Source organism: Camellia sinensis, chromosome 11, assembly GCF_055761805.1.
Source record: "Camellia sinensis isolate YWXY chromosome 11, ASM5576180v1, whole genome shotgun sequence".
In the NCBI taxonomy this organism is placed as follows: domain Eukaryota; kingdom Viridiplantae; phylum Streptophyta; class Magnoliopsida; order Ericales; family Theaceae; genus Camellia; species Camellia sinensis.
This window is the reverse complement of record NC_138971.1, coordinates 8076237-8101111: the sequence shown is the minus strand read 5'-3', so window position 1 is coordinate 8101111 and position 24875 is coordinate 8076237. Positions and strand designations below refer to the sequence as shown.

At 40.5% G+C, this 24875-nt stretch overlaps 2 protein-coding genes across 4 annotated transcripts; both read left to right on the top strand.

The window, feature by feature from the left end:
• The first annotated feature begins 1564 nt into the window (after positions 1–1564).
• Positions 1565–2986, top strand: LOC145803310 (uncharacterized). The gene is made up of 2 exons (XM_082896587.1): positions 1565–2386; positions 2582–2986. The coding sequence occupies exons 1-2, from the start codon at positions 1565–1567 to the stop codon at positions 2984–2986; spliced, it is 1227 nt and encodes a 408-aa protein (XP_082752713.1).
• A 7103-nt stretch (positions 2987–10089) lies between these two features.
• LOC145801834 (superoxide dismutase [Fe] 3, chloroplastic-like) lies at positions 10090–21476 on the top strand. 3 transcript variants are annotated; one of them, XM_082893527.1, is made up of 9 exons: positions 10090–10214; positions 10518–10663; positions 17818–17907; positions 19225–19416; positions 20108–20279; positions 20485–20558; positions 20680–20706; positions 20801–20824; positions 20905–21476. In XM_082893527.1, the coding sequence occupies exons 2-9, from the start codon at positions 10556–10558 to the stop codon at positions 21028–21030; spliced, it is 813 nt and encodes a 270-aa protein (XP_082749653.1). In that variant the 5' UTR covers positions 10090–10214; positions 10518–10555; the 3' UTR covers positions 21031–21476. The 3 variants fall into 3 exon arrangements, with proteins under 3 accessions (XP_082749653.1, XP_082749655.1, XP_082749654.1); XM_082893529.1 differs by lacking the exon at positions 17818–17907; XM_082893528.1 differs by lacking the exon at positions 10090–10214 and having other exon boundaries at positions 10415–10663.
• The last annotated feature ends 3399 nt before the right edge of the window (positions 21477–24875 follow it).

The window sequence follows — 24875 nt, the reverse complement described above, 5'->3', positions numbered from 1 at the left end:
CTATAACATGAGATTAAAATTGAGACATGTTAAAAGAAGCAGCGAAGAGGAGATTGATAGGAGTTTTAATCCTATTAACTTGGATTACATATTTGAAGAAGCTGATCCAATAAGTCCATGGATAGAAGAAAGGGAAAATCCTTTACTAGATGGTGTGGATAATTATGAATGGCTAGATTTGGTCTCAGATGATGGTGGTGGTGGCGGCGACAGCAATGGCGATGGCAGTGATGGAAATGGTGGTGGTGGCACCCATAGATATCAAGCTCGACGCACTTCTCAAAGCTCAACTCTTACTCCAACTCAAAGTGATAATAGTGGTGGTTTAACACCATCTGATGGAGGAGGTGATGATGGTGATGGTGATGGCACTTCTCACGATGACGGTGGTGGTGGTGGCGGCGGCGACAATGGTGGTGATGGCGGTGATGGTACTAGTTTTGGTGCAGGAAGTGAAGATTTTATTGGAGGATTTGGATTATGTGATGTTGGGGAACATTATGATATTGGAGAACCTGTTGCACCTTTACCCCAACTACCTAGGAGGTTTCGTGGTAGTGATACCCGTAGGGATGAAAGAAGAATAAGAACTAGAGAACAACAGCTTGATTCATCTGATAGTAGTCATAGTTATCCATATCACCCTTATCCATCCTATAGCACTGATAGCCAGAGCTATCCTTACCCACCTCAACAAAATTATCCTTGGCCCCCTCAACAACATGGTCCTCTAGGATACGGTTTGCCAAATTATCAACAAACTCAAGAAGGGTATGTTGATCATTTTCAGCCAAGGTATCCATTTTCTCTCCCAATGCACGAAACAGAAAGGGGTGACATGATGAGCACATTTACTTATATATTTCCTACTGGATGGAAAGAAGGTAGTAACAATCAAGCTCAACAATCTGATTCCCAAGATGCACCACGTCACTCATTTTGGTGGGGGTGAAGGTAGCAGCAACAATCTAGCTCAACAATCTGAATCTCAAGATGCACCACGTCACTCATTTTGGTGGTGACATTATGTAATTTTAGTAGTAACATTGTGTAAAATGTACTATCTGTTATTTGTGATTTATGCTATGATGTTATGTACTTTGTCAAGTTCTTCCATTATGGATGTATACTTTTTTATAACTATTTGAGTTAAAATGTACATATGCTTCTACAAGTATAATAATTAAAAATAATTTTATACATCTAAGTCCAATAAAAGAAATTTTTTCCACAAGTGTAATATGGATTTATAACATATAAAGTCATTAATTATTGAAATAAAATGTAAAAAAAATCATTTTCTAGTGATTTAAAAATATGAAATATATTGGATCATACTTAAAAATTATGAAAAATTTATCAAAATTTATTTTAAAACCCAATAAATATGATTATAAAAAAAAAATATGCGTATTGGTAAATTTTTTACAAACTGTGCGAAAAATAAAAAAATTCACAATTCCGGTAACCGCAACCGTTACGCTGCGGCCTTTACACCCCGCAACCGCAACCGCTACCGTTACGGCGACCGCAACCGCTTTTCAGAACCTTGGCCACAGCCCTTATGGTATTTAGTGATTCCAAGTTGGTGGTCAATCAGGTCTCAAGGGAGTATGAGGCAAAGGACGAAAGAATGGCCAAGTATCAGGCGCTGGTACGCGCAGAGATCAAGAAGTTCGCTGCAATAAGGTTGGAACAAATCGACCGCGAGGAAAACAGCGCGGCTGATGAATTGGCCGGGCTTGCTTTTGCTCAGACAGCTTTTCCTAACCCCTTGATGATAGAATTTTTACCCTGGCCAAGCATTGAGGAACCAGAATCAGCCGAGGTACTTTGCACTAACTTGGGCCCTTCTTGGATGGATCCTATCATCGCCTTCCTAAAAGATAGAATTCTACCAGAAGAAAAGAGGGCGGCACACAAGATCCGGGCAAAGTCAGAGTGGTTTTGGCTCTCCCCGTCCGGGGCCTTGTACAAGAAATCTTTCACCAGGCCGTATTTGAAATGTGTCCACCCCACCAAGGTGGAGGCTTTCCTCTATAAGATACATGAGGGCATCTGTGGCAGCCATATTGGGGGCAGATCCTTGGCTTACCAAGTAATTTCTCATGGTTATTGGTGGCCGCGCATGCAGACAGATGCGCAAAAATATGTTCGCAGGTGCGAGAAGTGCCAGAAGTTCACCCACCAGATCCACCAGCCGGCTAGAGATTTGCTCCCTCTCACAAGTCCTTGGCCGTTCGTGCTTTGGGGGTTAGATATTGTTGGGCCACTCCCAGTTGCACCGGGCAACCGTAAGTTCTTCATCGCCGCCACCGACTATTTCACCAAGTGGGTTGAGGCCGAGCCACTAGCGACCATAAGGGAAAAGGACGTGAAGAAGTTTGTATGGCAAAACGTGATCACCCGTTTCGGTATACCCAAGGCCCTCATCTCGGATAATGGCACTCAATTTGATGGTAAACTCTTTCGCGGATTTTGCGAAGAGTTGAAGATCGAGTTCTACAATTCGACGCTAGCCTATCCTCAGTCAAATGGTCAAGCAGAGGCTTCAAACAAGACCATCCTGGATGGGCTGAAGAAGCGGCTTAAGAAGGCTAAGGGCAAGTGGGCTGAAGAACTCCCTAATGTGCTCTGGGAATACCGCACTACGCCAAGGCGGTCAACCGGGGAAACACCATTTGCTTTGGCCTATGGCATGGAGGCCGTCATCCCATTGGAAATTGGCATGCCAACCATCCACTCTGAAAGTTTCCAGCCAAATCTGAATAATGAAGCGGTGGCATTGGAGTTGGACCTTGCTGAAGAAAGGAGGGAGCGAGCATTGATCCACATAGTGGCTTATCAACAAGAACTCTCCAGAAAGTACAACAAGGCTGTGCACCCCAGGATGTTCAAGATTGGGGACTGGGTATTAAGAAAGGTGCTTGGCAACACAGTGGTCCCTGGCGAAGGAAAGCTCGGTGCAAATTGGGAAGGACCATAAAAGGTGATTGGTCTTGCTGGTAAAGGGGCGTACCATCTGGAAGATATAGATGGCAAGGCTGTCCCCAGACCATGGAATACGGCCAACCTTAAGGTCTTTTACTTTTAAGATGTAATTTGCTTGTGTTGTTTAGTTTTTTTAGACCTTTAGCCTTTTGGCACTTAATGTAAAGGATAGCAATGCTTTTGTAATGAAAAATAACCCTCTTGTTGTTTGGAATTACATCTTTGTACAATGGGTTCGCAAGGACACAAGGCAATTATGAATACCAAGGGCAAGAGACCGACCTGAATGGGACCGAACTGATTTCCTTTCGCCGGAATGAATGCAGACCGCACAAATAGTTGGTGCATTGTCCGACGATGTAATTGGCGTATGGCCCCATTCGCATTAGGGCCGAGCTGGTTTTGCTCGCCCGGTTGAAATGTTGGCGTCATGACCAACTCAACTGAAACATTGGTGTTTTGCCCAGTGTAAGGGCCGAGCTTATTTTGCTCGGCCCAGTGGACATATTGGTGTCTCGCCCAATATGGAAAACGAGCGGAGTTTGCTCGGCAGAATCCACAACGTTGGAGTTTTGTCCAACCGATAAGAAGCCGAGCTGAATTTGCTCGGCCTAAAAGAAATGTTGGCGGCTTACCTAACTTAAAAGGCGAGCTGATTTTGCTCGGTCACGTCGAAATTGCATGAAGTGTACAAACGAATTAAGGCCGAGCAGATTTTGCTCGGAAGAGTTAAAATGTCAGTTCATTTGAAAGTTCATGGAACCGAACTACTAGTTCTGATTAGAAAACGTTTGAGGTGATTTTAGCTCGGCAAACTGTACGACACAGCCGACCTGGCAGTTGTGAATTCTCAACAATTGAATCAAGGAATCCATACAGATGCAAACCGAACAGAAATAGAAGATGAGTGAGCAAAAAGTCGAAATCTTCATTGATAAAGGAAATTTAAGTACAAGACGGGGGGGCATAGCCCGGTTACATAAAAAAAAAAAAACGGTCAATCCAACTCTACGTCAACCGTTTGTTCGGCGACTTGCACAGTTTGCTCGGCCTCTTCCACATTGTGCTCGGGCAGGTTTTCTTCGGCGTCATCGTCAGTGCCTTCTACCACGGCAACATCCCGATCAGCCTCTTCCTCCGCATCTGAAGAAGCTTCGGGAGGATTTTGCTCGGCTTGTTTCGCGGCGACGGCTTCTTCCTCGGCCTCTTTCCTTGCCTCCGCGATGAGCCGGTTTTGGGTGGCCTTGGAGTACGCCTGCATGTAGGCCGGGATATAGGCAGTAGGCGGAATGATGAACATGTCAGAATCCTGACCAAGACCAACTTTCTCCACGGTAGCTTTCCAGCCGCACTGGAAAAAGATGTCCTTGGTCGCTTGGACCTGCCGTTCGTAGGTCTTCTCGCCCTGCGCGTATCCCCGGTCTTCTGCATCATCTACAGCCTTGTCCTTCTCGGCTTTGTGCGCATCACGCAGTTTCCTCAGCTCAGTGAGATACCGAGCCTTCGTCGACTTCACTGCCCGAAGTTTGTCCTCGTTAGCTCGGTCAACCTTTTGGCTCAGGATATCTCGCTCGGCCTCAACCGCTTCCTGCGCAGCTTTAAGCTTCGCTATCTCGGCCTTTTGTGCCTTATTCTCAGCTATGGCATCCCGCAGGCTCTGCCTCACTTTGATCATTCGGTCGTGGGCCAAATAGTTCTTTTGCGCGGCCTGAAAACAAGTGAGAGATCGTCAGTATTCGAAAAACCGAGCAAAAACCGAGCAAACAGTTTGACGTAAAAAATGGAGAACCTACCAGCACTATGGATTTCGACGCCGAGCGGAGGACCTTGAGGTCGGAAAGCTCGTCGTGTTTTTTCATATCAGCGGGCAAGATTAACCCCTTGGTCAAATTGAAACCAAGAGAGTAGTCCTTGTCCGCGTAGATAGAGTCTTCAGCAGAAACTGCTCGGCCCTGGTATTTGAACTCGGGCGCCCAGATCGGGGGGGTGGCTGGGCCCTTGGATTTGCCGGTCCGTGGTTGCTCGGTCTGGTCCCCGAGCTCGGTAGAGACGCGATCGGTAGAGTCTTCATCCGCCAGACGCGGCCCGGTTTGCTCGTTCCTCGGCCGCTTCTTGGACCGACTAACCGGTTACTCGCTGGCAAGCACCAGTACTGCCCCTTCTTGCTGCACGGCGGGTGTGGAGGATGTCCCCCCGGTTGCCTCTAGTTTTTGGGACTCGTCTTCTTCCCCGGTGATCATGGACTTGATGGCCCTGATTTTCGCCATTTCTTGCTCGGCGGTGAGTGGAATAAGCTTGATCGGTGGTAGGTTTGGATCCGGTTCTGGGGTTGGCGCACGCAGAAAATCAGTAACCCGGCTCTTGCACGGCACGGTGTAGTGGTAGGTCTGTTCGAAGCCGAGCAATTTCGCAGCCTCCCTCTCCTCGGCAGGATGGCACAGCAGGGCTCTGATGGCCCCTTGGTTGGCCTGGTAGTAGTCTGCTGCTAGGTGCTTATCTGCAAAAAGAAGACAAGTGTTAGATCGGCATGGAAAGTAATTGATGCATAAAGAAAATAGCGTGGTCAGCCGAGCAACTCACCGGCACTGCCAAAATCCTTTCTAATATACCATCCCGGTATGGGTGCCTCGGTGTCCTCATAGCGACCGGACACCCACAAGAAGTCGTCGTTGTTGGTCTCCTTGTCCGGGTTACCCTCTATTAATTTTGCTCGGCCCTTCTTCACTTTGAGGTACCAGCAAAGCCTGCTCTTATTTTTACTAAGACTATACTGATGGAAAATTTTGGCCAGACCGAAATTGAGACCGAGCCTCCGGTTCAGCTCGGCGACCCCGTTTATTATTTTGTAAGTGTTATTCGAAACCTGGGTTGGGCAAAGCCTTGTCTGCCTCAAAAATTCGCAGATCAAGGGTTGAACCGGGAAGCGGAGCCCTCCCTCTACTATTGATACGACGGTAAAGGGGCACCGGTCTAGATCCCCCCAAGGGGTGTCTCCCTTTTTGGCGAGCTCTAAGACGACGTCATCTGGGATGTTGTACTCCCTTCGAAACTCCGCCATCGCGCCGGGCGAGCTAACCATAAATCGGTACTTCCCCATTTATCTCGGTTTTATTTGGTTTATTGACTATCTCGGTCAAAAAGGATGGTGTATTTGCTCGGACCTTGAGCTCCACCAATGATGGTTCTGGACTGGCCTGGACGGTCCTAGTGTGTTCTGCATGTTAAAAAATAATTCCAAGGGTTAGCACGGCATAAATTGCGCAGCCCCTATGGGAATTGGCTCAGTGAAGGGATTATTGGTGTTTGGCCGGTTCGACCCCTACCTCAGCTATGCTACTTGGTCGATTTCCTAGTTCGGTTCTAACTCTCCACTTCTGGCTCGGGTAAGGTCCAGAAAGGAGATTCAAAGAAGTTACAGCTCGATTAATGTTTGAAGTGGAGATCTCAAGTTTTAGCTCGGCGAGTTCCTACATACCGATCTAACTAAGTGTCTAACTCGGTTGAGACCTCAGCAATAAGCCGCAAACCATTTTTGATCGGTTGAAGGCATAATTACGAATCTAAATGAGCATTTAGCTCGGTCGTGCACAATGTTCATCATATTCATCTTGTTCATCCTAAGTTCAAGGTTCGTTTGTTCGAACCAAGGAGAAACGGGGGCACGATGGTCCCATATTCCCATCCAGTCACAGTTTTCCCTATGATGTGCCTAGACCCCCCATCAAGGAGATATTGGAAGGTTCCAAGCAAACAAAATAAAGAACGAAAGCACAAAAAATTGAAGAGCCTATAGGAAAAAGTAGTAAAGGGGTAAAAAAACTCACCAAGAACGGATGCGAAGTGAAGCAGTCCCCGTGAGCTTGAACGCAGCTTCAGGAGTAACAGAAGCGGTGAGTGAAATGAGAGGCAGCAGCGACGGTGGTGAAGGAAATGGAGTTTATGTGGTTAGGGTTTAGGCTCAAAGGAGAGTTGAACAGTAAGAGTCGAATTGACCCTTCGTTTGTGCATAAAAATAGGGGCAAAACCCAAACGGCTGCGCCGTTTGAATTCTGCGCGTGCGGAACAGCTGGCTGCACGACCCAATGGCGTGATGCCACGTGGCACTGAGAACGTGTTTGTCAGTATGGTGGTACGACGCTTGACAAGACTGCAGTGGAAATGACTGACCAAATGATATAGCTTAGCGACAGATATCGCCCCAATCATGCTCGGCCAGGAAAGGATGCAATTCACTAACCGTTGGCTCGGTCACGGAGATAATCCCAATCACGATGACTCGGATAGGATTAAGGGGCAATTGAGAGGGGAGATTTGCGCCGTTAGTATGGCCGAGCTAAGATAGGGCGGGTCGTGACAGACCTCACGGCGCCGTACTATTTCCTCTACTGAGACGCTCGGTGGGTCTGTTTTGCGCAGTCGAAAAGATCGGCTGACCGGGCGTGAACTAAGCCTGGCCGAGCTGCGACTAGCAAACATTTGGCTGGGCACACAGCCAAGTGGCGAGACCGGGCTATGAGTAGCTCGGGCCAAACTATGGACAAGTGAGGGATGGCACGTCTCTGACCGGTTAGCCGAGATGGGCAAATTCCAGATAACCTCGGATGAAGGTAAAACGGACGGAGGCTGGCATGCCTCGCGACCGGTATGCCACGATAAACCGGTCAATACCAGCCCGGCCCATGAGCATCACTTCTCTGCCCCTTTGCCAAGGGGTAGTCCGGTGGGGCATAGCTCGGTTGAGTGCCTCTGGTGACAGTTCTTCGCAAGAGATAGGCCGGTCGTGGTACTCCGGTCAGGTGTGCCACCTGGGCCAATGGCGCGAGGGAGAGGACATCTGCTCCACGCGCGCCTCAATACCGTTGGACAGTTCTGTGTGTACTGGTGGAAGGACTAAGCCTTTACACGCGTAAGGTGGTGGGAGGCGAGCACTGCCATCTGTCCAGGGAAGGACAGCAGAGGTATTGCGCGCGCAATCTTGAGGCTGCATGGCCAGCCTAGAAATATGGTGGAAGACGAACGTTAGAGGTATGCAACTTCTCCTCCAAAAAAGAAAGAAAATACTCTCTCTCTGTCTTCTCTTTCCCGAAGTGGATTGACTTGATCGTCGGAGGGTCTATCCGGCATACCACCGCCGGGCAGCTCACCGTTTCTGTGTTGCTAGGTAGACGCTGTCAAGAGAAGCTTGGAGCACAAGGAGTACGGAAAGTAGAGGATATTTCGCCCCCGTACAAGTAGGTAGGCCTATTTTGGGAAAAACCTCCTGAATCTTGGTACATTTTTTCCTCCTGAATCTTGTTACATTTTTTTCTCCCAGAATGTCTTTCCTGCACTCTAAATTATAGGTAAAATTTCCTTTCTTTACCGTTAGGCTTGAAAATGGTCTTATGTCATGGGACCAAAAAAAAAACAAAAAGATAAATAATTTATGAGAATAAAATTTTAGATAAATTTTTATATAACAATCTTTTTTATTTAGAATGACTTGAAATATGAGATTCTTCAAACATTTGAAAAGGATATAGAATTTTTTAAATATTTCAAAAGAAGTACAAGAACTCCTTACTAAGTTTTGAACAAATGTATAATTTCAATCTGTAATACTCCAATGTAATATTCAAACATAACACTCTAAAAAAACTCCTTATTATACTTTTTCCAAACGTAACACTTCAAAAAAAAATTATTATACTGTGTAACACTTCAATGTAAAACATAAAATAAAAAAAATTAGTGTATATTTCCAAACATAATACTCTAATATAACACACCCAAAAAAGGGATTTGGAATTCTTCAAACCATTTTAAAAGAAGTACAAAATTCCTTAGTAAAACTGTGAGTGTTACGTTTAGAAACAGTACACTAAGTAATTTTTTAGTGTTTTTATGTATGTTGCATTAGAGTGTTACGTTTGAGATTACATTGATTGGAGTATTATGTTTGAGAAAAGTACATGAAGGGATTTTTTTTGTGTTACATCGGAGTCTTATGTTTGGGAAAAATTTGAAGTGTTACGCTGTTACGTTTGGAAAAAGTACACTAAGGAATTTTTTAGTGTGTTACATTGGAACGTTACGTTATTAGAGTGTTACGTTCTATGAAACATGGGTACTTCGAAAAACATACCGTACCCGTACCGGGTACTTACCGGCGTACCGTACCTCATATGGTACTTCTGCATATGTACCGGGTACACGAAACACATACTCAAGTTTTTTCTTCTTAATTTTTGACGCACCCAGACGTACCTAGTATATATCCAAGCCGTACCGTACCTCAATTGAAACAATATTTTCCTTCTACTACAGAGATAAAACTCATTTTACTAGATTTCTTTTTTAGTTTTTGTTTTGGAAAATGTCTCGTAGCTCAAATTTTGTGGCTCAAAAGTGGCTCAAATGGCTAAAACGACGTCGTTTTGGCCATTTTTATGTTGTTCTGTACTCAAAACGACATCGTTTTGGCCATTTGAGCCACTTTTGAGCCACAAAATTTGAGCTACGTAGCATTGTCGTTTTGTTTTATGCTTAGCATGATTTTAAAATTAAACTATGGTTTGTAAGTTATTTAATATATTGATATTTAATTTTAATTTATACTTTTCCTTTTGGCATTAAATGTTAATTATAGGTTGGGTTGGACCTTAACAAATTAAACCATTTAATTAATTTTTGCATTACTTTAAATTAAAAATAAATATTTTTTTACAAGCGTACCAAGCTGTACCCGTACCTTATTTTTTTTGAATTTTACAGTATCGACGTACCCGTATCGTACCAGTATCAGTACTCGTACCCGTACCTGTGCTTCATAGGTTACGTTCTTATTCATAATGTAAGATTTGTTCCAAAATGAAAGAAAATAAAAAAATCTCTGTAGCATGGATTGCCCAAATGTATAATTTCACATTTGGATAAACTCATTTTTATTCCTTAAAAATTAAATCCAAACGTGTAAATAACTATTCTTTTGTGTAATTTTGACTGACTTATGGATTCATAAAAAAAATAAATGAGAACTAAACATTTCACAAGATCACATTTGATTTATGATACTTCACTTTCGTTTTTTTTTTTTAAATAGCAAAATATATATATATATATATATATTATGATTTTAACAAAAACCAAACATTGGCCTGAAAAAAAATAGTAAAAGAACAGTCGCAAACTATCCTCAACTTCAAGAAAACTTCAAGAAAGAGAAAATCAAGTAGTTGCCTCAGGTTTGTAGATATGCACGTATCTATCTGCTTATTTACACGCCTTTTCATTGAAGCAGGCCAAGTGTTTGTTGAAATGCCCAGCAGGGAAGAAAAAAAAAAACAGAGCTTTTATTTATCTTTTTGTGCTTTGTTTGGATCTTGGATTTGAATTTGTCAAGGAATTTGTGGAGATAAATGAAAGGGAAGAGAAAGTGGGGGGAAAAAAAATTAATAACTTATACTTCGTTAACAATTCAAGATCCAAACACAAGAAAAAAAGTTTGATGTGAGGAATTGAGGTCCTAAATCTCATTGGTTATGCAGCGATACTTCCTTAGCTGCAAGAAAGAGCTATAACGGAAATGGGTTGGTCATCCTCTTGTTGCTGCAATCTTTTCCCCACAAGCTCTCATATTCTTGGGGCTAGGGACTTGTCCAAGCTGTTGAAGAACCCCAAGCTTCCTCTTCGGGTATGTTTCCATGCTGCTGTGATAATTTCTTGTTGAGAAAATTAATGGGTCTTGTTAGTCTGCGTCTTTTCTTCATATGCAATCAAGTGATAGCTTTCAAAAATATGGTGATTTGAGTACCATGGGTTCTTTGATGTGAGTGTTTGAAAAATTCGGTTCTAGGAAGTCACACTTTCATTGTTTGGTTGTGTTTGTTCATCATTAATCTTGTTAGTGTGCACTTCTTTCCATGTGTGTTTGTGCACCCTGCTTACTTCAATTTGTGTGGTAGTTCATCTCTCCAAATGCGAGAGGGGGTTGCAAATGGAGAGAGAAACATTGAGCTTAAGCTTTTGGAGTAACTGGTCATATTGTATGATGGTTTTCCACTGCCACTATTTGTGGTTATCTTTGAAAGATGATCTATCAATGGCAATCGATCGGAATACCCGTGAGGGTGTTTATCACGTAAGAATGTTGAATATCCGAAAGATAGAAAAATAGTTAACTTTGTAATTCTTTTCTATATCTTATTCACAACCTGTTGTCACTATTTATATATCAATAGGAGACTCTTGGCAATAGGTATAATCTAATAAAAATTGCCATATTTCACAGAGTTGTGTCTGTTAAGGTTTGAATTCAAATTATTAACCAACTAACGGATAGTTCAATATTCTTGCGGGAAGGTTTATAACACTGCAAGAGAGAGAAGATTCAGTGAAGTGAGTCACACCAATTTATGGTGTGGTCACTCTTTATTCCATCATCTCCCACTTGAACACACCATAATAAGACGATAAACCTGAGTTGAGCATTTTTAACCTTGGTACCAAAATTTTGCCTCATGCCAACTTTCATCTATGAAATTACCTCATAGATCGACGTCTGATTGTGACTTTGCCATACGTGCGCACGTTTTTGTCACCAATCTGACCGCACCCGTACGAATGTGTTCTCCCACTGATAACACATTCCAGATGACTTCAATTCACTATATAACAAGTGAACGGCATCAATTTTCAGTAATGAGTTCATAGTCCATACGCAATCACCATTGATGACTTCAGTCGTACACATTTTTCATGTGTCGACCTGCACTGAAATTATTGTTAAGTACTTCCTTTAAGACCCATTCCTGAAGGTTTTCCTTAACACACCTTATCAATGACTTTTTGTTGATCAAGCAGACAATATCATCTAGTTAGCATGTTGCATATTGTGGACTTTACATCTCATGCTAACTTATGATATCCGTACCTTGCCAGTTCCTCTATCTTGTTACCTGACCAAACACATGTTTCCATGCAAGATAGAGTCGCAAAAACACCAGTTATCTAGGCGTCCCCAGAGTCATCCGACTATGCTCTTATATAAGTAGCTAAACCACCTAACTAGGTATTTTTCAATCCCATATTAGCTATATGTTCTTTGAATTTTTCCAGAGACAACCCTTTCGTCATAGGGTCAGCCACCATCTCTTCTGAGGGTATATAGTTGACTTTTATTTCACCTCTCTCCACTATGTCCTGAATATAGTGGTAACTATCATCAATATGTTTTCCCTTAGAGCTATTTGCTCCACTTTTTATTAATGAGATGGCAGACTGATTGTCACAAAATATACTGACCGGTCTGACAAGTATACCTAATTGTAAACTGTCAACAAATCGTTTTATCTAGACCGCATTACTAACGGCTGTGCTGCAAGCTATGTATTCAGCTTCCATAGTTTATTTTGCAACACTACTCTATTTCTTACTTAACCAAGAAACTGTTGTTCCACCAAACAAGAACACATGACCACTAGTAGATTTTCTATCATCTACATCTCCTGCAAAATCCGCGTCAGTGTATCCTTTTATGTCTAGATCACACAAACCAAAACATAACTTAAAGTTTTTAGTGCCTTTTAAATACCTGAATATTCTTTTGACTGCTTGCCAATGTTCCTTACCTGGATTAGATTGAAACCGACTTACCAATCCGACTGCATGACAGATGTCAGGTCTAGTGCTTGTCATGGCATACATTAGGCTGCCTACTGCTTGAGCATACGGAACATTTCTCATTTTCTCAATGTCAGACTTAGTTTGAGGACTCATACTTTTACTAAGACTTTGTCCCTTGCAAACATGCGTACTTAAAGAATTACAGTTATCCATTTTAAATCTTTTGAGCACTTTGTCTAGATATTTCTCTTGATCTAGATATAATAATTTTGAATTTCTATCTCTTGAAATTCTAATTCCTAGAACATAGGTTGCAAGACCCATGTCTTTCATTTCAAATCTAGATGTTAAGAAAATTTTGGTTTTTATAATTATATCTGGACAGTTTCCTGCTAACAATATGTCATCCACGTATAATGACAATATTGCTAACTTGACAACATCTTTCCAGATATAAACACAGTGATCTAATGGACTTACAACATAGCCCATTTCTAAAATGGCTTGGTGGAATTTCAAGTACCATTGTCTTGAAGATTGTTTAAGTCCATGTAGAGATTTCTTCAACTTGTAGACTTTATCCTCGTTGCCTTTGTTATGGAAACCATCAGGTTGCATCATATAAATTTCTTCTTTTAATTCTCCATTGAGAAAAGCAGTTTTAACATCTAATTGATGCAATTCCAAATCCATCCTGGCTACTACCGCCATTAGAATCCTTATAGAAGCAAATTTTGCAACAGGAGAATACGTATCTACGAAGTCTATTCCAGGTTGTTGAGTGAATCCCTTGGCTACTAACCTGGCCTTGTATTTCTCCAAACTTCCATCTACTTTGAATTTTTTTCTAAGAACCCATTTGCAACCAATGGCTTTTCTTCCATTCGGAAGATCGATTAATTCCCAAACATCATTTTTCTTGATCGAGTCAAGTTCTTCATTCATTGCCTCAAGCTATTGTGTAGCATCACTGCTACTCATTGCTTCATTATAACTAGTAGGATCATCTACTAAGTTATTAAGTTCTTCAACTTGAAAAACATAATGATCTTTCAAAACCGTAGATGGACGTCTTGCTCTCTTACTCCCACTTATCTCAGAATTCGAAACAGGTAAAACAACGTCATGTAAGTGGCGTTTGCTCCCACTAGTAGATGGTTCGAGAAGAACAGGTGGGCTGTGTGACAAAAAGGAAGAGAAGAATCCTGAGATGCTTCAGAGAGCAATTTAATTTGTTCAATAGGAGTAACAAGAGCAGTGGATTCAAGAAAAATAGGATCTCTACTTTCTATTAATCCACGTTCGGGATGATAAAAACGATAACCACTCCCATTTCGACATAACCAATAAACTTGCATTCCCAAGTTTTGCTTCCCAATTTATCCCTTAAAGGTTTGGGAATAAGGACATGTGTCTTACATCCCCAAACTTTGAGATTGTGAACATTAGGTTGAGTTCCATGCCAGCATTCATAAGGAGTTAGAGGTTTAGCCTTTGTTTCGACTCTATTTAAGATGTACGCAGCAGTGGACAAGGCTTCCCCCCAAAAATGAATAGGAAGATCAGCATGAGCCATCATAGACCTTGTCATTTCCATGAGAGTACGATTTTGTCTTTCTGCAACCCCATTTTGTTGTGGTGTATATGGCATTGTAAACAAATGTTTGATGCCATGCTCCTTGCAGAAAGAATCCATGGCTTCATATTCGCCACCTCGATCATTATTCAAGTGTTTAATGGATCGACCAAGTTGTTTTTTGACCTCTAATTTATAGTCCTTAAACTTTTCAATTGCTTCTGATTTGTATTTAAGAAGGTAGATATGTCCATATCTTGAATAATCATCAGTGAAAGTAATAAAGTATTCCATTCCTCGATGAGTTTTAGTTCTTAAAGGCTCACAAATGTCTAAATGAATTATTTCAAGTAATTCTGATGATTTCCAATGTTTAATAAATGGCTTGCTAGTCATTTTACCCTTGATACATGGTTCACATATATCAAAATCATCAGAACATACTTTAGGCAATAAGCCACTTTTAAACATTCGAGACATTTTATTTTTATTAATGTGACCTAACCTTAAATGCCATAAATAAGAACTATTACTAGTAGAAACATGTAAATAATCAGAAATACATACTTTATTATCAATAGGAAGAGAGTACATGTCATTCACTCTTACACCTTTCACTAATACACTCCCTTTCTTAATCAATACTATGTGAAACCTAAAAGTAACCTCAAAACCTTTTTGAGTTAACACCGGAACTGAAATTAAATTTCGGCGAATGTTAGATACATAAAGCACATCATGAAGCACAATAGAAGTCCCATTAATAGAGAATTGGCAATTGCCGATACCCAAAACATCACTATAAGAGTTGTTGCCCATGTAGATTCTGTGTTCACCAACCTTCTTTTCAGTAAATTCTACGAACATGTCTTTATTTTGCACAATATGCCTGGTTGCAGCAGAATCAATACACCATGAATTTGATGAAGGTTCAAGTACCATTGCTTCAGAAACTGTCATGGCAACAGGGTTATTCACCTTTGGCTGATTCTTCTGAGGACAATTGGCTTTGATATGCCCTTTTTGACCGCACTTGTAACATAGGCCAATTTGATGCTTGTGATGTTGTTGTTTTTGCCATTCTTGTGGTTTCTTCCATCCTTTCTGAAATCCTTTCTTCCATTTTTTCTTGAAAAAAGTCGTTTTTTTTTTTTGTTGAAGGGAGTGTGGGTATTATTCTGTGGTTGTGGTGAAGATTGTGCCATCAACAAGTTAGAAGACAATCCTTCTTTACGCCTGTACTTCATTCGTTCTTCTTCCAAAACTAAGAGTACAGGCAATGTGACCATTGAAATCTCTCGTCCGCTATGAGTTAAAGATGTAATAACATGATCCCAAGATAATGGAAGACTATTAAGTTAGTAGTTACTTGCATCTTGTCCAACAAGGAGTGATCAGCATTGGATAATTCTTTAGCAATTAATTCCATTTGATTAACATGATCACCAACACTATCATTATCACTCATATGAGTATTATTATATTTGTCCAAGAGCAATTGAATTTGAGTATCTGATCGGACTCCATACTTACTTTCTAGTGCTTCCATTAGTTGTCTTGCAGTTTCATGTTCTTCAAAGAGCGGAATTATGTTATCTTTCATATTATGTAACATAGTTGCCTTTGCCATTGCATCATCTTCTATCCATTTATTTTGGAACCAATTTGAATCATCATCTGGTTTAGAAGTGGATAAAGTATGCAATGTTTTCTCATGTGTAAGAAGATAAGATATGTGACGTTTCCATGCTCGGAAATTATTTCCATTTAGCATCTCGATTCTCAAAGAATCCATTGTATTTTTAATAGCCATATTAAAAATAAAATGTGATACTATGAAAATTCAAATGTGAATATGAAAATTCAAATGTGAATAATACAATACTAAACTAAAAATAAAAATAAGCAAAATTAAAAAACAACAGCAATAAGGAAAAGCCTTGTAGTTGTTGAATCAACTTCTGTGATGAAAATGATGTGAAGGAATAGAACGATATTGATGCCTTGGGTAAGAAGAATGATGAAAACCCAAAGGCCTAGTAAACACAATACTTTGCTTATAAGTATTGTAATAATAATTACGAGCCCAAGGAACACAATGGTGCCTTTTAAACAATGTTCCTTTGGATGTTTTCCTTGGTAACACCCTTAGATAGCCTCCTCCTTGAATTTTGTTTTCAGAAAATTTAGTACAACGATCCACGGAAAAATTCTTAGAAGAATTTTGAAAATTTTGGCTTTTGAATGACTGAAAACGGCCTTGAAATGAGCGAGAACGAGTCCAAAAACCAAGTGGACCAGGTTGCTGCCGGTCCGGGTACTGTGCTGGACTGGTTTGGACCGGCTGAGACCGAACCGGCGTGAACCGCTGGTCAACGAGCGGGTCAGGCGAGGCAGACAGACGCGGGTCCGGGCGCGGGGCGCTGGTCGCTGGGTTGACACGCGGATCTGGGCGCAAACCTAGGCTGGCACGCGGGTTGGCACGCGGGTTGGCTCGCTGGGCTGGCTGGGTTGGCACACTGGGCTGGTCCGTGTGCTGTGCTGGCTGTGTCTCTGGATTGGGCCCCGCTTGGCTGTGGGCTGCGCCTGAGTAAATGGGCTGAACAAAATTCTTTTTAATTTTCAGTCCCAAAGGAATTGATTTCCTTGTTGTGGTCCTAATTTTTGGGCCTTTTCTTTTAATTTTTGAATTCAGCCCAACCCTATTAAATTGCAAAACAGAGTCTTCTTCTTCTTTTTCTGGACACTGTAGATAGTCTTCTCCGGTGGGGGTAGGAGTCCAAACACTGTAAGTTGAATTTTGTGGATCAAATTTTTTCCGTTTTTCACAACGAATTACACCGTTGTGATCAAAATTCTGTGAAGAACAAGAAGAAGCAAATTTGGAGACCCAATTGGAACCGAAAAATATTTTGTAAAATTTCTTCCAACGGTGCAATTCGACTTCACTTTCGGCAAGGTTCGGAACAACAGCGCCACCAACAGTTATTTTCTTCGGATAGTATTCTAGGAATACGACACGTTGGTGATAATTATATAAACAACAGAATTCACCAATGCCGAAGATTGTTGATCAATTAATTTCTGAATTTTTGGCAAAACGATTTCGGAAACTTGTCTTTCTTCCAGACTAAAATTCGACATTTGCGATAGTGGATAACTATGCTCTGATACCACTGAAAGATGGTCTATCAATGGCAATCGATCGGAATACCCGTGAGGGTGTTTATCACGCAAGAATGTTGAATATCCGAAAGATAGAAAAATAATTAACTTTGTAGTTCTTTTCTATATCTTATTCACAACCTGTTGTCACTATTTATATATCAATAGGAGACTCTTGGCAATAGGTATAATCTAATAATAGTTGCCATGTTTCACAGAGTTGTGTCTGTTAAGGTTTGAATTCAAATTATTAACCAACTAACGGATAGTTCAATATTCTTGCGGGAAGGTGTATAACACTGCAAGTGAGAGAAGATTCAGTGAAGTGAGTCACACCAATTTATGGTGTGGTCACTCTTTATTCCATCAATCTTGGGAGGAGTCATTGTCACCAACGTGCAACATATCTGTTCTTCATAAATTTTATGTTAGGATATCGGATTTGTCATCCAACCATGTCTAACAATTATCTTTCACTACAGAGTCAGCGGCAAAAGAGAGAGCAGCATGGGGCCCAAAAGACACCAAAAGTTCTTGCCTACCATGGCCTGCAAAAACCACCTTATAAACTTGTAAGTGAATTTTCATGTCCGTCAGTGTCTACACTTAGGTTTTGTTTGGTTCATGAGGAGAGATTTGGAAAAGAAAAGAGAAAGGTAACTGTATTTCATTGACATTTCACCTATCTTTTCTCTTTTCCTTCCAAATTCCTCTCCAAATTCATGAACCAAACATAGCGTTAGGGTGTGTTTGGATCAAGGATTTGAGGGGCATTTGGAAATGGAAAGGACAAGAGGAGAAGGCAAAAGGGAACAAAATTTAGCTTGTATTTCATTCACTTTTGACTTTTCAAATCTTTGATCCAAACACAACTTTAATGTTTACTGCAACACACATCAGAGAGAGAGAGAGAGAGAGAAACTCGTATCTACTGCAACAAAGTACATCAATATTTATTTTGTCAAAACAGGAACTTGTGAAGAACTTTTTCTATTTCTGATTTTTTTTTTTCTGCAGAGGGTTGTTAGCCATGGCCTGATCAAAATCGAAAGAAATCTTAAAACTCAATATTTTATCTTAAAAATTCCTTTAATATTAGTATTAAATTTTCGTCAAGCCTTTCTATATATATATAATTTTACTTTGTAGCTTATTTGTAATGGGAATGCTACTGCATTTATGTTCCCCAATGCCATTTGTGAAATCTGCTCATCCACCTTATATACAAAACAGGATAAGTCATGTTTCATGAGGCACTATTTCTGTAAATTTGGTGAAACTAGGTTCAGACACTACACTAAGTGTTTGACCTAGGAAATCTTCTGTCATATTTCGCCTAGGCAGATGATCTTGAATCTAGTGTCCTATTGTGGCCTTATATTTTGTAGCATTACTTTATTTCTAGATGATGGAAAATAGAAAATAAAAAAATAGTACAGGAAAACAAAAAAGAGATCTGTTAAGGGTTGAAAAGTACAACGACCCTTGCTGTTGCCCATGAATTCTAATGAAACTCAAGCTGTCTTGATCTCATAGAGATGCTATTTTAATAATTGATGCAATAAGATAAATAAAATTCATATCTTTTCCCTTCCATTTCTCCTCCTTTTTTTTGGTTGGCAATTTTCTCCTTCTTCTTTTGCTGCTCTTTTAAATCTAAATTGGCTTGAAGAATGGATAAAGGGGTAAGTGGGATAATTTTAATAACAAACCTAATAATCCAGTCATTTGGGGTGCCAAGTTCCACGTTGGTCACCTTCCTGTAGCTCTTATATGGTTTTGAATTCAGCACGTCAACTCTACCTTCTGTTTTAATCAAAAGGAGCTTCTCCATGATTCGACAATTGCTTTAATGTTTGGCTCACCAGTTTTTGATTTTGTATTTGCAGGATGCACTAGAACCATATATGAGCCAAAGGACACTTGAGATGCACTGGGGAGAGCATCATCGTCTTTACGTGGAAGGTCTGAACAAACAACTTGAAAAGAATGACATACTGTATGGCCACACCATGGATGAACTTGTCAAAGTGACATATAACAATGGGAATCCATTACCAGAATTTAATAATGCTGCCCAGGTCCGTCTATATCAGTTATCTAAAATCTTGATCAAGTTATCTCTCATCATTTGCTTTGACTTGCTGTTACTATTTTGGGCGTTTCATTGCACATCAATGAGTTAACTGAAACAGTACTTGCTTGCATGTCTAACTGTTGCTTCAAAATATGAAAATGTTGCTTATTTCAATATCTAGGGTAAATGGTAGTCTTCATGCCTAATCAAGTTGCAGTAGGGTAGTGGAATTAGAGATTGATCTGTAGAGAGAAATAGATTTGCATCTACATGCGTATTGCAGAAGAATGACTTCTAGGATCAAATTTTAAAAACAAATCATTCCCATTTGTTATCTTGCATCTAGTAATCGGATTGCTTATTTTAGGTTGCAGTGTGCATTGCTAGTTCGTAGATTTTTCTGTCTTGTCCAATTAAATATGATGTGGTTTCAACTTTCAAAGCCACAAACTTGATGGTAGATACAACATGAGTATGAGATGGTGTTTTGTAGCTTGTCTTTTCAAGAAAAGTAAATATGAGGTAGTTTCTTCATCTTCTTTTTCGAAGTATATTATATCTCGATAAATCATAAGAACAATTAGATTCTGCTTTCTTTCTTTTAGTGGGTATAGAAATCCATGGAAGGTTTCTTGATAGTCTGCACCTAATTGACAACATGCTAGTCAATTGAACTCATTCACTTGCTTTTCCAGGTTTGGAATCATGACTTCTTTTGGGAATCGATGCAACCAGGAGGTGGTAACATGCCCATAATGGGTCTTCTTCAGCAGATTGAAAAGGATTTTGGTTCTTTTAATAACTTCAAAGAGAAGTTCATAGAAGCAGCCCTCACATTATTTGGCTCTGGCTGGGTTTGGCTTGTATGTAAGTCCTGTCTCAAGCAACTTTTCTTCCTGGTAGTTTCGATATTAGGCAGTGCTTTTGATTATTGAATGAGCTTATGTCATAAAACTAAGAGAAATTTATCTTTCTGGGTATCAAAATCAATTGTGAGATTACAATTTGGCTAATTTATTACCTATGTTTCCCCTTTGATGACGAAAGTGTATTTCATTGTTTCCATTTTTAGTGAAGAGAAGTGAGAAACGACTTGAAGTAGTTAGAACATCAAATGCCGTCAGCCCTCTTGTGTGGGATGACATTGTAAGCCATTTTCAATACAGCTACATTGATTTGCTCTGCTTTATTTATTTATTTATTGTAATATTTTGCATTAATAATCTATTGTGTATCTTGACAATTGCATTTATCAAATCTTTTGCAGCCCGTTATCAGTTTGGATATGTGGGAAGTAAGTTCATGCTCTCTCTATCTCTCTCTCTCTCTCTCAGTGATGTCTATGTAAAATATATGTTGCTGATGAAGCCTCTTATGCCATTTTGCAGCATGCTTATTATTTGGATTATAAGGTATGTTACTCGTCCCGCCACTTTTTCCTTCTCCCATGATATCTTCTCTGATATGATATCTTTAAACTTTTTTCAAACAGAACGACAAAGGTAGGTACGTTAATGTCTTCATGAACCACCTTGTGTCTTGGAATGCGGCAATGGGACGCATGGCTCGCGCACAGGCCTTTGTGAATTTAGGCGAACCCAAAATTCCTATTGCTTGAAATGCTTCTCTCTCTCTCTCTCTCTCTCTCTCTCTCTACACAAGAGCATGAGGTGTCTCAAACCTGAACGCTCATAAAATTCACGTCTTTCGCAAGTCATATGTGACCGTGTCAGTATAAGTGTTTGAGTATGAAACAGAGAAGCTCCCATGCTTAGCCTGGCAACCAATCTCCAACTACCTTAAATGCCCCACTAAAGCTGCTGTAGTATTTGTAGCAAAAATCAGAGAATCCTTGTTATACATGTTTTGAGGCTTATTCATGTTAGTTTTGTCGTTTAAACTATGTACTCGCACATTTTCTAATTAATTTAATTTTTGTATGCTTTGGTGTCATGTGGATTGTATTTGTCTATTACAAATTTGGAGTGAGAAAAGTTATGTATGGCATGTAGACGAACAAATGATCACTTGTATTTTGTTGTTTTGTGATTGTTGGGTTTGTACTTTTTGTATGCTTGTGGTAATGTATTGTTAGGTTTTCTTAAATAATTGAATGTCGAGTATGATGCAAGTTTCATGATATTTGTAGATTAGATCTAATGTCTCTACCTTCCTTTTACATGCTTTTCCCAGAGGTTTGGAGAAAACTGCAATCAATAGGATTTCACTAAGTCAATTTCGACAGTGTTAGGAATATTAATTTCATATAATTCAATTCACTACATAGCACAAAGCATAATAAATACAAGAGGAAATAATTGAATTTCTCAAATTGAGTTAATCTAGTGCAGCCGTGGCATTCATAAACATCCAAATTCATATAGGGTTTCACCATAACATCCTGATTAGCTTTTCACCATAATATACCATAGCAATAACATAGAGGGAGATAGAGAAGAAAGTTAACCTTTCTAGGTTGGAGATTGAGGTCACTCCTATTTGGAAACATTCAAAAAATTGAATAAGATTTTAAAGTTTGGAAAAAAATATATATATTGAGTCTTACACGTTCAACGTATTTACATTAAACTCTCTTAAAATTTTAATTCACCTGATATTTATCCCATTGTTGTAAGTAATCTGTTAGTTGAATGATTGGGAAAAAATGATGTGATTATCTCTTTTACACTGAAATGCATATTTAACTCTTGTTTATTTTTATTTTATACATTGCTTGCACTAATTCTAATCATTTTAAGCTTATTAAAAAAGAGTTTAGTAAAATTATGTCAAACTTATAAAATTTATTATATATTTTTTAAATCTCAAGAATGGTCTATATAATTTATCCTAAATTTATTACCAAGTCTTATTCAAGAGAGAGAGAGAGAACATAATTCTTGTTAGTTTCTTGCATTTTTGGCTTTGGGCACTAGGTGCCCTTGAAAGCACCAATGCTGCTATACATGTTGTCATCCAATACAAAATCCTACCCACAAGATCCAAACAATCAAACTTTTGCATGCTTCAATTGAATTGTTTAAAAATCTCAACAAATTTTTTTGAACAGAAAATCTCAACAATTGAGTAGCCCTAATTCAACCAAAATTAATAAATACTAAAAAATTTAAGTTAGGATTGAACTTCCTAATTAATCATGAATGTATAGTATCATCTTTCCATAGTAAGAACAACTAAGTCATTTGAATAAAAGTTATTATATGTCTCACTTTAGTTAAGAATTGAGAGGGTAATTTGTGTAGTCAAATTGGGTCGAGCTAGGTCGAAGTGGCGGTCAAAGATATTTGACCGAACTAGTAAATGCCCATATTTTTTGGCCTAGCTACAAGGCCGAGCTACGAGGCCCAGTTACGAAGCCTAGCTATGGGACCTAGCTATGGGATTTAGCTATGAGACCTAGTTACGGGACCTAGCTACAGGACTTAGCTACGAGACTCAGCTACGGGACCGAGCTATAAGACCTAGCTACGAGGCCTAGCTATGGGACCTAGCCACGGGACTTAGCTACAGGACCTGGCTACTTCCTAGTAGTGGTCAATGCTATGGCCGAGCTACCAAGCAAGGTAGTCAAATAAAGAGGAGAGTCGAGCTAGGAGAAGTGCCGAGCTAGGAGGAGAGCTATGCAATGTTAGCTTTCACGGTGCTACACGTTGCACAACTAAGCCGTTGGCAGACAGAACAGAGGTAGTCTGGTTGGACGACAGAAAGCCAAGCAAAGACTTGTGCCATCTCACTTGGCTTGTAGTGAGGAGGGTGTTCTAAGGATAAGCATTATCCTTAGGTATGAGACTCTTGGGAGGTCTCTGCTAATGAGAGTTAGAGTTCTGCTAGGACTATGCCACGTGGAATCTATAATAGCTTATGACAGAACCTATGGACAAGTATTGCAATTCTTACTCTCAAATACACATAGCTTTTGTGTCTATTGTCTATTTTGCTAACTTAGGCATTAGAGAGGTTACCGGCACACACCCGCCGCCAAGCTCACGTTTGAGTTTTCAGGTAGTAAAGCAACGACGTTTGGAGGAGTGCAAACTTGATCAACAGGATTATACAAGAAAATTATTCCGTGCTCGTACAATTGGTGCCGTCGGTGGAAAGTATCACAGAGCAAACCTTTTGATTGAGTTTTACTTCAACTAAGTTCAATGGCACACAATGAAGACTTGCCTCATTCTACTATTGATGGACAAACTCCAGAGGGGAACAGAAGGCGCGAGGATTTGCCTTTTGTCCAACCCCTAGCAGAATTGGATCCCCAGTGACGGAACCCACGGAGAGGGGTGAGAGAAAAATGGGGCTTAAGTCCTTGTTGCTTTCAAAGCCTAGATGGATAGAGACAGAGGATGGATTCTCAAGTTCTGAAGGATAGTGTGAAGGAGCAAGACGAGTTGATAAAGAGAATGGCGGCTGACATGGAGATCATAAAGCGCCAAATGAAAGGCAAATGGGTGTCATGTGAAGAGATCCGTGAAGGCAGAACGCGTTCTCGCCACTCAGGAGATCTCGATAGGCAAGTCATACCATCGCAATCTGAAAGTAGCAGGCTCAAAATAGGCGACACACAATCAAGAACCTCCAGGACTCGTTACTCCAAGTCTGAGAGAACGAGGACTGAAAGGTCTTACACGAAGGGAAGCAATTATCGACCCTCCCATACACATCAAACCATTTCTCAGCACACCGCGTTGCCTAGGTCGGTAGAAGAAGCCCAGGCATGCGACCCCCAAAAGGTCTCTGCTCTACATCGGCTGGCTTCGTGGACACATAGAATTGTTAAGGTTGGAATGCCTATGTCGTACCTTGCTTACGAACCAGCAGACAAAGCGCTAGCAAAATTACAAAGCTCGTCGTTCGTTCCAACGATAGAGAATGCGCCATTACCTTTGGGCTTCAACCAGCCTAAGTTCATAACCTATGAGGGGAAGTCAAACCCTAACATGCACTTGAGCCACTTTCGCTAAGTTATGGCCATACATCGGCGAAACGAAGCTCTAATGTGCATCTTGTTTCCGTCAAGCTTGGGCGACCTGGGCTTAACTTGGTTTGAAAAGTTGCCAGAAGGTAGCATCACTTCATGGGCACAACTTGTAGAGACGTTTATCACCAGGTTTAAGATGAACACCAAGACGCCAGTCGAGGTATTGGGAGACCTTCAACCAGATAGACGACAGTCCTACTAACCTAGCTATTGCATAGTATAAGCAAGGCCTGCTAGTGGGTCATAAGTTAAAAGATTCAATGACAATGACGCCGCCTCCTTACTATGGAAGCCCTTATGGAGAGAATGCACCAACACATCCGAGTAGAGGAAGATGGAGCACACGCCAAGGCAGAGTTCGGCATAATAGCGATGCCGGACAAAAAGCCTTCGGCGAAAGTTAACACTGTCGACAAGAAGGACCGACCGAGAAAAAATCTTTGCCCAACTGGAGGCAAAGT